At 34.1% G+C, this 15169-nt stretch overlaps 1 protein-coding gene across 1 annotated transcript; it reads left to right on the top strand.

Annotated features, from left to right (window-relative positions):
• The first annotated feature begins 2029 nt into the window (after nt 1-2029).
• On the top strand, nt 2030-7321 carry LOC130808191 (tryptophan synthase beta chain 1). Its single transcript, XM_057673661.1, has 5 exons — nt 2030-2517; nt 5455-5811; nt 5909-6351; nt 6470-6564; nt 7000-7321. Exons 1-5 carry the CDS (start codon nt 2203-2205, stop codon nt 7173-7175), a joined length of 1386 nt encoding a protein of 461 aa, XP_057529644.1. The 5' UTR covers nt 2030-2202; the 3' UTR covers nt 7176-7321.
• Nucleotides 7322-15169: the final 7848 nt, after the last annotated feature.

Genomic DNA, 15169 nt, shown 5'->3' with positions numbered 1-15169 from the left:
TTATAGATTAAGAACAAAGCACATATTAAGAGTGATTAATAAATAGTATTAAAAATCAAATGGGACAATAATAGTAAATAGGAAGGAGTAATAAATAAGTGCTTTCCAAATGGGATTGAACAAGTGAGCTGTAAATTTGTGACCTACATTTGAAGGATCAAAGACATTACAAATAAGCTCTAAAATTATTAAAAAAAAAAACACTATAATAAATGTAAATTAAGTATAAGTAAATTGAAGGAAGGAGATGAGAAATCAAGGTGCTAAGTTGTTTTAATGGATATTTTTAAAAGGGAAATTCATACTTTATTTTGTGAGTTAGGGTTAAAGAGATGATGAAATTGGGGGGAATTTGTCTCAGCTTATAGCTCGATTCTGTTTGTTATTAGCAACAGCGAATAAATGATAGTTGGTTAAACAAAGTCAAGTCCTCGTTCGTTATAAGTCTGTGACTAATAACGACCAAGGAATCGACCTTATTTGACCAATACTCTATTTTCACTGTTAGACACAACAAACAAAGAGATCTTAACTTTTTTTTCTTTTCACCACAACCCTATTTTTGTTTGGTTTTATTTACAGTGAATAGAGTCAAAACACAACATTTTAAAAAAAGTTGATCAACCTAAATAACCCAAAAAGAAAAAATGAATAAACAATCACATGTACCAATAAAGCCACAAAAGGCTAAATCCATTAAAACCACCAAAATACCCTTATGACATAACATTTTACCAATCTAATATTACTCTATAACTTAAAATACGTATAAACAGATCGACTATTTGAAAAATATCTATTACAACTTTGAGATAATATCTAAATTCTTCTTCCATTAAAGGAAATTTAATCTCATTTCATATCCAAAAAAAGTCAATACATACTTTAGTATTTTATTTTCAAATTTTAACATGTTAAGGTTTTAAAATTATATATAATTATCCATTGGTATATGGTAGTTGGAGTAGTATAGGAATAAGCAAGTTGCTTATATATAATTGCACTCCTACCAGCTACAACTTCAAGAATTGACTAATATTCAAAGATGCTGGTTTTAGTAGAAGCAGGCAAAGGATTTAGTCAGATAAGTTCACCACCATAATTGAATATTAATTTGCCTTTGTAGACCAATGCTTACTATCTACTCTTAGCAGTTTTTTTATGACTTTTAATTCTCTCTATTTTAATATTCACTTTTTGATTTGATTTTGGACTTGAGTAAAACCATGGAGGCGAAAAATCAATTATTTGTGTTGTACTCCATCTCCCAATTAGATTTTTTTTTTATTGAAACTTTAATTCCATATTTGAAATCTATATTTTATTTGTCGTTTTCTAATTAAAAAATGAAGTCATTCAAGATGAATTTAATAAGATTACATTTAATGATGTAATTATAACTACTAATTTCAAGCCAGTAAAATATTAAATTTAAACTTGAATATGAGTCAAAATTGAACTAATTTGATGTCTACCTTGTATATGATTTTTCAAATAATTAGTACTCAAAGTAAACAAAAAATCTTTAATTTTAGAAGAAAATGATATTAATATATAGTACTTAGACTATATACAAAAGTTATAATTTAAAAATATCAAGCATGAATTACATCAATTAGTACAAAAAAAAAAAAAAAGGTTAGATGTAGCTACATGCAATTACAAACAATAAAAAGTGCTTTAAACGAATTAAAAGTATAATTGTAGAAATTTTATATATTACCTCCGTTTTGAAATACTTGCTACACAAGTATATTTGATATTGTTCATTATTCAGTTTATTTTATATATTGCAGCTAATGTGTAAGAAAAAATATAGTTAACTGTAATCTTATTTGACTCGTCTAATCGTGTGTTTTGATAGTATCAAAATTTTATAATCTGTAATTATATATAATCAAGATATAAATGATTAAAATGATGCATTTTAATGAAATAAAAAAAGTATTAAAAAAATGGAATTATTATTGAGCAAGAGAGTAAATGTAAATTTTTAAAAATTTTAATTTTCCAAATAAATTTGTGGGATAATGCTTAACTTAGTTGTCGGTGCGTCACCAAATTGACCATGTATAAAATAAGTATCTCATATTTTGGAATATAAAAGGAAAGCAAGCAATTGTATAATTTTGTAGCAATCCACATTTGAAAACAATCTGTGTATCTTTCTTCTTTCCTTTGCAGAAAATTGAGCAGTGAATAATGGCGTTAGCAAATTCTACAGCAACTCTCTCAACTCCTCTCTCTAAACCATACCAACCATTAACACCACTCATCAATTCTTCTTCTTCTCTTAATCTCCCTTCCAAATCCCCTAAATTCTCCTCTATTTTCTGTGTTATGGCTCCTGATACAGCTTCTGCTCAAGAGAACAAAGATTTGGGGGTTATTCAAAGACCTGATTCTTTTGGGAGGTTTGGTAAGTTTGGTGGAAAGTATGTTCCTGAAACTTTGATGTATGCCCTTTCTGAGCTTGAATCTGCTTTTCGCAAATTCTCCCATGATTCTGATTTTCAGGTTTGTTTTTTTGTTTAATTAGTTGGTTTTGACTTACTAGTAATTGTTTTTCTGATGATTTTGGTTGGATATTATTGATTTGTTCATGATAAGGATATACAGCGTGAAAACTGCTACTGAATTGATGGCGATTTCGCTCTATTTGTCTTTTCATATACAGCTTAATTTTTTTTTTTATTATTTGATTGATTGCTCTATTGTATTTTGATGGATTTGGATGGATACTATTGTTTTGTTAATGATCATGATATTCACATGAAAAGGGCTGTTGGATTAATGATGATTTTGCTCTTTCTGAATTATAATATACATAAAATGATAATTTAAGCCAATACAAAAATTAAATTTACCTTAATGCCAAATAATTTGTATCTGAAAATTGCTAATTTGCATAGAAATTGAGAGCTGAGTGTTTTTTTTCTTTCTGGCTAACAATGCATGAAAAAGTGAAAAAGAAAGAAAATGATGATGTGATGTATCGATTGTGGAATTTTTTTTGGGAAAATCTTGGTTGAAAGTAAATAATTTTGGTTCAAAAATTTGTTGGTTTTTGTGGTTGATGTTACTTTTGTGATTATTGATATTAAGTGACTTCTATCTAATTTTTGTGGTTATAAGCTAATTCCATCGTAGCCATTTCAAGGACAAAGGAAAGGGACTTAATTTGCCATGTGCTTTTTTGAATAACTCTTTGTAGGGTTCATTAACAACTTTCTATTTGATTGAATAATTGAGAAGTTGTTTCCCCCAAAAAAAAAGGTGAATAAAGCCCCTTATACAATTATTGCGTGATTCTAATCTTAATAGTGTATTGGGAATCTCTTTTTATAGGATATATATCTAGAGAAGTCAAACTGTAAAAAAATTAGTGTTTGATTTTCATTAGACATCATTGTGGAAATCAATGGGAATAGGAGCATCACATCATTTATTTTCTTAATTTCCATAGTTTTCAATAATTTTAGAAGGGAAGCACATTTACATATGTAAATGAATTATTTTCTACTTATAGTACAATATGAAGCAATAAAAATGATATTTTCTTCTAACATGAGAATATAAGATCACTTCAATAGAAATTTCTTGAGGACAGTGATTATGAGAGCAGGCCTCTAGTGCGTTTTTAGTTGAACCTCTTGGAATATGTTATTGTTGTGATCAGCCTCCCTAGCAAAGGGAAGTCCTGAAAACTATGATAAGGAGAAAGGGATTTGGAAATGAAAGGTGATTGGTGCTGGTTAGCTTTATTTTGCAGTATTAAGTCTTTCTTGAATTGAATTGGTATATATGCTGATCTATTGAAGTACTAATATGTGCGAATTCTTGTTTCGGTGTTTTTTGTCCTCTTTCCTTCCATTTTATTTTAAATTGAGAGCTCGAATTTAAGAGTTTTGGTGCGTAGGTTGCTTTTGTCAAACTTTCACAAGTTTTTCCTTTGTAGATTTATGAGGATGGGAAAGAATACCCATAGCTTTACAGAATTAGTGATCATGCAATAGTGGTTGAATTAGTTGTAGGCTAACAATCCCTTTGTGAGTAGTTGGCAATTTGGAATGGCAAGGTGAAATTTGGTGATGTGATGTATCAATTCTGGAGTTTTGTGGAGAATCCGACTTGAAGTCATGTTTAAATTTTGGCTCAAAATTTTTGGGTAGGGATGTTATTTTGTGGTTGGTTTTACGTTTGTACTTAATGTAGTGACATCTATCACATTTTGTGGTCATAATCTTATTGCATAAGAGCTATTTCAAGGACAAATGAAAAGGACGTAATTTACCATGTGACCCTTTTTGTAAGGTACTTCAGCAACTTCCTATTTTCAATGTAGGAAGACGTCGTTTTGCCAAACAGAAAGGTGACTCAAGCAATAAGAAAACCCGTTTTATAAAAACAACTGAGGCAAAATGTAATTAATACTTCACTTGTATTTATCCAATTTTTCTTTTCCATACTTTTCCTATCCAACAACCAAACATGCGAAAACTAAGGATTTCTCATGTTTGCACAATTTTACTTGGGCTCTTTCAAATTTAGTCACCTAGTCTTAGCACACTGCAAAGCACTTTTACATGTCTCACTGAATTATATTCTTGTTATATTGAAAATTTTTAGTACAATAATAAGCAATAAGAATCATATTTTTTTTTAACATGGGACCACTTTGGGAAATTGACATTTTTTTGAGGACATTTTGTCATTAGAGCAGACCATTAGCACGTTTTTATTTGAAACTCTTAGATTACATTTATTGCTGTGGCCAGACTCCCCTGCAAAGGGGAAGTCTTGTAATTTGTGACACGGAGCAAGTACATTCGGAAATACAGGGTGAACAGTGATGGTTTGCTTTGTATTGTGGCATTAAGCCTTTATTTGATTGGCTTGATATATATGCTGTTCAATTGAAGTTTGTAATGATTCTTGTTTGAGTTTCTTCCTCTGTTTCGTTCGATTAATTTAATACGAGGGCCTTTAATTTGAGAGATTCAATGCATAGATTACTTCTGTCTTTTTTAGGAAAACTTTTTACCTTTGTAGGTTCACGAGGATGTGAAGGAATAACAATTGCCTAATGGTATGGGAGTTTATGCAATAGGGGATGAGATGTTTTATAGGCTAATAGTCCCTTCTTGAGTGAGTGATAAAGTTAAAATTCAAAGTGATTATTCAGCTTCTTGTTACTACATTTCAATACCCCAATACACCATTAAGTGGCCCCCACTTAGGTGGGGTTTGAGGGATTTGTATGTACGCAACCTTACCCTAACAAAAATTGCCCCTTGGTAGCACACATCTTCACATATATAAGAAATGCACATGAAGATGGTAATGGAAGTATCATGTTCAATAAATAAATGTTAAATGTTAAATGTCATTTACCTACTTACCTAACACTCATATCAGCTTTTTCATGATGATATAAATTGTATCTTGTTGCAGAATGAGCTCGATGGGATATTGAAAGATTACGTGGGAAGAGAAACTCCTCTATACTTTGCAGAAAGACTTACTGAGCATTACAAGTCTGTTAATGGTCAAGGGCCTGATATTTACCTTAAGAGAGAAGATTTGAATCACACTGGTGCTCACAAAATCAACAATGCTGTTGGCCAAGTTTTGCTTGCCAAGAAATTAGGAAAAACACGTATCATTGCTGAAACTGGAGCTGGTCAACACGGAGTTGCAACTGCAACTGTGTGTGCTAGATTTGGTTTGGGATGTATTGTTTACATGGGAGCACAAGATATGGAAAGACAAGCTTTGAATGTTTTCAGAATGCGTCTTCTTGGTGCTGAGGTATGTTGATATATTACTGCAACGATATTGTGATTTCTTTTACCTCTGAATTGAAAGCTCATAGTCTTTCCAAAAATTTCTTCTTATCTGATGTTAGGTTAGAGCCGTCCATTCCGGCACAGCCACCCTGAAGGATGCCACATCTGAAGCTATAAGAGATTGGGTCACTAATGTGGAGACGACGCACTATATTTTGGGGTCTGTTGCTGGCCCACATCCATACCCCATGATGGTCAGGGATTTCCATGCTGTAATTGGAAAAGAAACTAGGAAACAAGCATTGGAGAAATGGGATGGCAAGCCAGATGTACTGGTTGCATGTGTTGGAGGAGGCTCAAATGCCATGGGGCTCTTCCATGAGTTTGTTGAGGATGAAGATGTTAGGTTGATTGGTGTTGAGGCTGCGGGTTTCGGCGTAGATAGTGGGAAGCATGCAGCTACTTTGACTAAAGGGGAGGTTGGAGTTCTGCATGGAGCAATGAGCTACCTGTTGCAAGATGATGACGGACAGATAATAGAGCCTCATTCAATTAGTGCAGGGTATGTTCCTTTTGCTTTTCAATGAATTGTTTCATCTATTATGAATTATAATTTTGCTGTTGTTGTTAATCTTAGTATCTCTATAAATATCTGTTATATATTGTTCCCCACCATGCAGCTTGGACTATCCTGGAGTTGGACCTGAGCATAGCTTTTTGAAAGATTTGGGTCGTGCTGAATATGTCAGTGTAACTGATGATGAGGCTCTGGAAGGTAATGCCTATAAATTATGTGAAATATGTCTGCTTACCAGATTCTGTATGCTTCAGTTTTTGTCCATTTTGTTGTATTAGTATATGACCGTACTCTGTACCATTTTCCATTTCCCGTAAGAGGACTAAGTTTTGTTGGTTGAACTTAACAATATCGTTTACCAACTTGCATTGCTTCAGGGCCTCGGTCAAGATCAAAAACTCCAAACAAAAGTCCAAACAAGATAATGGCTAGTATACTCCTTATATCTGCTGATATCTTGTTTGGGCATTGCTTTTGTTGTCGAGTACACAAAGCTTGATATGTTGTATTTGAATGACGTCATCTATAGCTGTAGAGAGCTCTTCATTTACTGCTATTGACCTGCATAAGGAAGCGCTGTGATTTGTACATCGATAATCTAATTTGAACTCCTTAATTGTTTGTGATATTCAGCGTTCAAGAGACTATCTCGACTGGAAGGCATTATCCCTGCTCTAGAAACGTCTCATGCGCTAGCTTATCTGGAGAAACTTTGTCCGACTCTTCCAAACGGCACTAAGGTGGTTGTGAATTGCAGTGGCAGGGGAGACAAGGATGTACACACAGCAATTAAGCATTTGAAGATGTGATTTTGAAGGATTTTTATTCAAATAAACAAATAAAACATCTTGAATAATGTCGTTGGTATTCTAGTTGTCTCTGTTGTAGACCAAGTCTATTTCCATACAAACTTCCTTCCAATTGGGAATTAAAAGACAATTTTGTACTATACAAACTTTCATTTTTAACCCACAGCTTTCAATGTAAAATCTTCAAAGACCAAAAGAAACAAATATACTTAAAATGGTTGCAAATATCCATTGCATTTCTAAAAAGTATTGTTTTGAATTTATTACATTTATAAGAAGAATCACATCAAAATTTTCAATATATAAATAATTTACAAACTACAACATTTAAGTTAAATGTTTGCCAATTACAATTTCAATTTATTCAGTGAATTACATCTACTGCCAACAATTTCAATCTAGGTCATCGGGTTTCAGTAAAATGACATGCTAATGACCCTTCACTTTTGATTATTTTATGGAAAATTTCACATGGTTTATACATTTTTTTTCATACATTATTAAGCAAAAGATAAATAAATAGGTAACTTTTTTGGAGCAAATCTTTTTTAGCAGGAAAATACTTGCTTTTATTATTAGATTATCTCTAATTTTGCTTGAAGTAAATATGTATTAGTATTAGTGCTTGACTACTTACCTTTTTAACTTTATAATGCTAACAATTTGAATGAAAACAAAATTATTACAATATTTATGGGCGTTAATTAATTAAACGGTGAATTAAATATTAAATTGGTGAATTAAACGTTAAAATTGTGAATTAAACAAAAACTGGATGCTACTATATGGAAAAAACTTACAAAATGATGAATTTAACGGAATTTAACAAGAACTTAACGGAAAATGCTACGGCAATTAGTTTGTGCATAAACTGGATGCTATCATGTGAAATTTTCTTAAAAAAGTACTACCACTGACATTTAATGAAAACTGGATGCTAGGATGCTACCATGTGGAATTTCCCTTATTTTATTTATCAAAAAAAATAAAACTCGGCCATCACCCCTACCCTCCCATACACACCCTCTCTCTGCAACCCACCTTTCAGAAGCTCTCTTCTCTCTCATTTAAGCTCTCACTATTGTCATTTATAGAGGTGTGCAACGATGGGCCTCCGGGTCCGACCCTTTATTAGACGGGATTTTAACGGGTCGAGCCTTCAATGGGTCGGGCTTTTGAAGGGCCAACTTTTGAAAAAGTGAAAAAAATAAGACATTTGAACAACTTATTTCCCAAAATAAGCTTCGTGAAAATTTATTTCCCAAAATAAGCGTTCGTACATCCAGACCGCAGCTTTGGGTAAGTCGCTGTTAGTAACAACGAAAGAAGGAAAAAAAAATTGGCTAAGTCGCTGTTAGTAACAGTCAAATCCTTCAGTCGCTGTTACTAACAACGACTTAGGTGCTTTAATTTTTTTTTTTTTACGAAGTAAAGTAGCCGTTGTTAATTAGAAAAATAGCCGTTAGGAACTTGAAAAAAGCCGTTATAATGATGTTCTATAAATAGCTCCTTCATCTCCCATCTTTCATTATATCAATTCTACATCATTCTTCTCCTCTTAATTTCTAAAGGTAACATTATGTATTATGTTAGTTTTACTTTTAATTTTTAAATGTTAATATAATTTTTGAAAGTTCATTTACGTTACTATATTATATGTATTATGTAGATGTCAAAGGAGTATTGTATTGAAGAGCTTTGTGATTGTGGTTATGAAGTTGAGATTAATACAGATTGGAGCAACTTTGATCCAGGGCGTGAATTTGTTGCTTACCCTTTCTACTTGGTTGACGGATTAGGATGCACATACTTTAGATGGATTGCTCCGGAGGGTACGAAATGGCAGAAAGAGTTAATAATACGGCTTGAAAAGGAAAAAAAAGAGCTCAAAGATGAGGTATTTAATCTAAAGAGACAAATGGATGATATGGCGCATAGGAAAGAAGAGACTGAAAGGATTATGAGAAAGTTTAAGAAGCCTTGTTAGTTAGCGATGGTAGTTTAACTTAACGAATGAAGTATGTAATTTGATATGAATTTGTTGAACATGATTGCAATTGTGTTGAATGTCCGATAGCAACATCCCTATTTGAATATGATTGGTTGTTTGTTTTTGATTAAATTCATACTACATTCTTGGCGGAATGATTCATCGCCGAAATGTCTGAGTACTTAACATCAAGGCAACGATAATAAACGTTTGCTAATACGATTAAAATATATACATGTACACATATATTACAAAGTATACACAAAAGTCAATATGTTACAAATTCTGAATATGTACAAGTGTTGAATATATACAAAATGTCACTAATCTTCAAAATATACAAAAACAATTGTAACGCTAATCCTCCTCCTGTACCCTGTCTAATTGTGACGGTTTACGACGCCTCCTACGATAGTAAGATGCAGTCGCATGACGCTCGGGTAGAGGAGGGGATTGATAGTGTGATGATGTGGCACCCTGTGAGGACCCGGCACCGTAGTCCGGGCACGTTAAGTCAACCTCCTCAAGATGAACGTCGGGGTGATGGGGAGATGACTCATACTCGTACGTAGTGGTGTGCGGCGCAGTCACTTCCGGAATAAAGTGTTGAAACTGCGTGCCTAAGAGTATGCCTTGGGCAATCTCCCGTACGGGCTCCTCTTGGGAGGAGCTGATGACTGATGCAATGCCCTGTGCCTGCAGTAAGACTTAATTATTAATGAAATGTTTAAAGTGTAAGTTGTATGGATAATAATCAATGTTGAAGAATACTTACAAAGTGTGTCATCGTCCGTGCTGCGGGATTGTACTGGGATGCCGCCAAGATACCTCGTGGTGTCATCCATCGACGAGTAATGGAGAGGAACCACGGCATGTAATCCGCCGTAGTAGGTGCGCCTGCAGCGTTGATCGGCGCACCTTGGGCCAGCAGCTCTAGCCTGTGCTCCCAACGAGCGACATGGCGCCAGTTGACCTCTAGCCAGTTCTTGGGTTCGCGACCCTTGCGAGAGTGGTGGAGCTCTGCTTCTGTGTCACATGGATGCGGGATGCCCTGTACCATCCCAAATTGGCGCAGTACGCGCTCAGGTAGATGCACTTCGACTATGTCGAAGCAGATCAGAGGTACAGATGCTCTCCACGCCCCTGAGAATATGCCCGAGTGCTGAGGCAATGCAGCGTATGCCTCAGGGGGGTAAGGGTCCCATAGAAACTAAACGTGATTTGAAGTCTCAGTTCGGTACTCAACGTTCCTACGAATATGATACAATCTAACAGCGTCCAACAACGCATCCTTGTTATCAAACATCATACCCTTTTGAAATTCTCCTTCGTCGGTGTAGGTTGTATCACAATCCCAAGACCTCCAAGAATTGTCCTCAATGTGTTCATCTAGAGGGGGAACCAGTGCATAGGGTGTAGGGGCAACGATTGTTGGAATGTTTCCTAAATTCATGTCATTAGCTAGAGCCTCCTCGTCAACACCCACATCATCCTCAGAAGGAGCTTCAACGAATTCATTACTCTCACTAATAACATCATCCCAAGGCTCATTTGTATCTTTTAAGTTACAAGTATCATCATTTGTGACTTGAAATTGACTTTGATTGGGTTCATTAGAAGGATAAGAGGAAGATGGCATAAAGGGATTTTGGGTTTCTTGGGTAGGGAAGGGCGTATGAGAAGGAGCAGAAGGAGTTAAATTCATGAATGCATTTGTTTCCACAACATTGATATCTTCATTCCCTAGGGGTACCTCTTCTACATATAACTCTAAAGAAGGACTAGGGGTAGACCTTGAATACTCCCACATTGCATCTATAGCTTCCTCATCCTCAACCGGAAAAGCTAACAAATCTCCACTAAGATTGTACTTAAAACTTAAATTGACAGTACTTCTTGTAGTGTCAATACCAATCCTAGAGCATATAAAATGTTTAAATTCATTCAAATCCATGTATGAATTGCATGCAAACAGTTTACGTCTTCCCCCAACATACTTAACATTGTTACTCGTTGATTGTATTGAACCATTCCAAAAGCATACAACAGTCACACGAAATGAATTCATTTCTACAACAACACAATACAAAATCAACATCACCATCGTGTTCATAAATATATTACCACTACACATTTTACATTCAACAACAAATTCTCGAACAAACTATTAATTATGAAGATCAAGGCAAATAATAACTACATTTGACATATTCGTAGAGCTTAATTCTAAATGACCACTATACATGACATACATTTTAAAATCAACTCCAAATAGAAAAATTTAAAATTGAACAACAATTAGTTAATTCGTACTTGAAACAATTGCAACAATTCAACAACAAGTTGAACAACAACACCAAATAAAAACGTACCTCAATAAACTGTAGATGAACAACAATTAGTAAATTGCAAGTATATGAACCTACATTAATGGAAAAGTTCATTAAAATTCACTAAACTCTAATTTTCCAAAAATTGAAAAAAATCAGAAAAAAATACCTTACTTCGATGTAGGAAGATTATACAACAAATTAGTGGTACCAACTTCGACTTTGATGAATTTAGTTGAAAGATTGAATGTGATTTTAATGGAGGTTAAACGAGGGAGAAGAAAGTGAAAAACGCGAACTGAAATGAAGAAGAAGCAGAAACTGGAAAAGTAAAATGACTTAAGTCGCTGTTAGTAACAGCGACTTAAGTCTTTTAATTTTTTTTTCCTTCTCTCGCTGTTACTAACAGCGACTTATCCAAAGCATTGGTCTGGATGTACGGACGCTTGTTTTGGGAAATAAGTTTTCACGGAGCTTATTTTTAGAATTAAGTTGTTAAATAATCTTATTTTTTTCAAATTTTCCCAACTTTTATTATATATGGAGCGGGCTTTTCACAGGCCCTACACGGGCTTTACTCATTTGGAGTTTTACTCTACGTGATTAATTGAATTAATAGTTAGATGATTCATAATTACTCTTCTGAAATTTCACTTAAACTAGTCAATCCTGAAGTATGCTCAACATAGTCTTTTTCTCAATGACCTTTTTTCGTCTTTGTATAATTCATTTAGTTGTCCTGGAATCTGCACAATTGTTAGTTCGATATTGTAGAATGAACTAAAGCAATCTCTAGACAGACCACAAATTTGTAAAGGTTTGAGGCTCCATGTAGAATCATGCTACTATAAGGCATAATAGATCTCAATCAAAATGGTGATGCAAGAAAAATTAAAGAATTAGGATAAAAGGGTCGGATCGGGTCAGGGCGGGCCATTAAGTCCAGCATGTTTAAAGCCCGTTTCATATTTGTTAGATCCGGCCAGGCCCGACCCATTGAAAGTAGAGCCCTATCCGACCCATTGCACTGGTCTAATCATTTATAGCTACTCATATCTCTCTTTGCTTTCATTCCTTTTTCACGGCGTAAATTTTAATAGTTTAGTGATTGTAATTCGAAAAAAAAAATTAGGTTGTAGTTCTCAAAAAATAACTTGAAAATCGTAGTTCGCAAATTGTTCTAGCAAAATTTAATAGGATACATGAGTATATTTTATATATTCCATTCAATTCACTCTCATTTAGTTTTTGTACATTTATCAATGCATTAATTCAATCACGAAAATTTCATTGGCATTTGTGCATGACTTAAAATAATAAAAAATTAAGATTAATAAAATATACGTTGAGATAAATTAAACAAAATTTCATTTGCCTATGTTTTAATTTTAAATAAAAATTAGTTAAGTATATTAACTGAGAATGGTCGTTACATATTGTAAAAAAAAATGAATCAAAAGTGAATAAGTTATACGAGAGGACTTTAAAACTTACACATTGATTAGTTTTGAATTTTTGAAATAGATAAAGAGAAATTATCAAAAAAAAAAACGCATACATTAAACTATGTTTCAACTTATTTCAAAAAATAAGCGTGAAATTCCCAAGCCTGAGGGTCGGATTATACTCACAGTTACTAACTGCGAACAATTGTTTTACTCTAAAAAAGGCCAAAGCTTAGTTCGCAATTAGAAACTGCGAACAACTCATTTGACTTTTTTTGATCAAAATACTTGTTCGCAGTTACTAACTGCGAACACAATCGAGGCTAAATACAACAGCAGCTCATCCTTCCTCATTTTCCCAAATGCTGAAAAATAAAAACCCTAATAAACTTTCGACATATCCCTCCTTAAAACCTCCATTAAACTAACTTAAATCCTTAAATTCTTACTTTTCTCTTTCAATTTAGCACTTCCACTTTAGTTTGTGACAGCCTAGGTGTGACGATTTTGTGAATTTTTTTTTTTTTTTTGAAATTTAGGGTTTATTGAAGTTTTTAAATGTTTATTGAAATGTAGGTCATAAATTCTCAAATATATACTCTTGTAGGTCATCAACAACTAATTAAGGTAAGAATTAAGTGTTTTAATTATTTTATCGTATTGGTTTTTGAAGTATGCTTGTTGATGGTGATAATGCACTAGTTTATATGACAATGTTATATAATTCTCAAATATATGTTATTGATATTGTTATAATTGTTTAAATGACAATGTTATATAATTCTCAAATAACATTATTGTTGTTATAATTGTTAAAATGACATTCTTATAGTTGTCATATAATTCTCAAATATATGTTATTGTTGTTGTTAGGGTTTTAACATATAGTTTATATGTTATTGTCTAAATGACATTGTCATAATTGTTATATAAATCTCAAATATATTTTTCAAAGATTTTATTGGCATGAAGTTGATGATGATGTTGATTGTGTTTGTATTCATGTAGAAATGGCATCATTTCGTGTTACTATAGTATGTTTTTGGAATGGTTCTATTCGAGAAAGTAGTGGCAAAGCTCATTATGTTGGGGGTAGACGTAGGATGTTTGCATGCAACTCGAACATGGATTTGAATGAGTTTAAACGTTTTATATATTCTAAGATTGGATTGGACTCCACTAGAAGTATCGTAAATATAAGCTTTAAATATGACATGAGTGGAGAATTACTAACCTTTCCTGTTGAGGATAATGAGGCTATAGATGCTATGTGGGAGCATTCAAAGTCTAGCCAAATACCCTCTTTGGAGTTATACGTAGAAGAAGTACCCTTAGGGAATGTAATTGCTTCGAATCCTTCTCCTACGCCTATGCCTATATCAACTCAAAAAACTCAAAATCCCTTTGTTCCTTCCCCATCTTGTACTCCTTCCCAACCCCCTCTGAATCAAGTTTCAAGTGATACAGTGGTTAACTTAGAAGGAAGATGAGATGGGACCGTGGGATGATGGTAATGATAATGAACTTGTTGACGATCCTTCTGAGGATAATGTGGATGTCGATGAGGATGCCCTAGCAAATGACATGACCATAGGCAACATTCCTACAATCGTTGCTCCTACACCCTATGCCCTATGTCCACCTCTAAACGAGTATGAGGAGGACAACTCCTAGAGGACTTTGGCTTTTGATACTACTTACACCGAAGAAGGGGAGTTGGAGAAGGGTATGATGTTCGATAGTAAGGATGCTTCGCTGGAAGCTATAAGAGTGTATCATATTCGTAGAGTTGTGGAGTATAGAACGGAGACTTCAAACCAAATCGTCCTTACCTTGAAGTGTAAGCGGGGTTGTTCGCGGAGACTTAGGGCTACGCTCGATTCATATTCATCTTCATAGCGTATTGTTACGTACAATGGTAAGCATGGGTCTTGTGTTTTGGGTAGTGACATTGTCTCGGCTGGACACATTCACTTGACATCTTCTGTCATTAGCAATGTTATTAGAAACTATGTTGCTGGTACGGGAGATTGCCCAAGGGATGCTCCTCGGCACACAATTCCAACACTTCATTCCTGAAGTTGCTGAGGAGGCGTCACCTGCTAGCGGTGATGTGCATGTCTCGTATCCTCCTCATGACGTTCATTTGGAGGAGATGGACATGTCATACCCCGTTGATGGTGTGGGCACATCGCAGGCTGGGCCATCCCAGCCATCACAGTATCAGTC

The sequence above is a fragment of the Amaranthus tricolor genome, chromosome 3 (genome assembly GCF_026212465.1).
Source record: "Amaranthus tricolor cultivar Red isolate AtriRed21 chromosome 3, ASM2621246v1, whole genome shotgun sequence".
Taxonomy (NCBI): Eukaryota; Viridiplantae; Streptophyta; class Magnoliopsida; order Caryophyllales; family Amaranthaceae; genus Amaranthus; species Amaranthus tricolor.
This window is presented reverse-complemented; position numbering and strand designations above follow the sequence as displayed.

What these genes read in the sequence shown, in the direction of transcription:
- LOC130808191 (XM_057673661.1), top strand. Translation starts at nt 2,203, where the DNA reads ATGGCGTTAGCAAATTCTACAGCAACTCTCTCAACTCCTCTCTCTAAA. An exon ending in TGCGTCTTCTTGGTGCTGAG is followed by an intron (nt 5,812 to 5,908) that starts GTATGTTGATAT and finishes ATCTGATGTTAG; the next exon opens with GTTAGAGCCGTCCATTCCGG. An exon ending in CCTCATTCAATTAGTGCAGG is followed by an intron (nt 6,352 to 6,469) that starts GTATGTTCCTTT and finishes CCCACCATGCAG; the next exon opens with CTTGGACTATCCTGGAGTTG.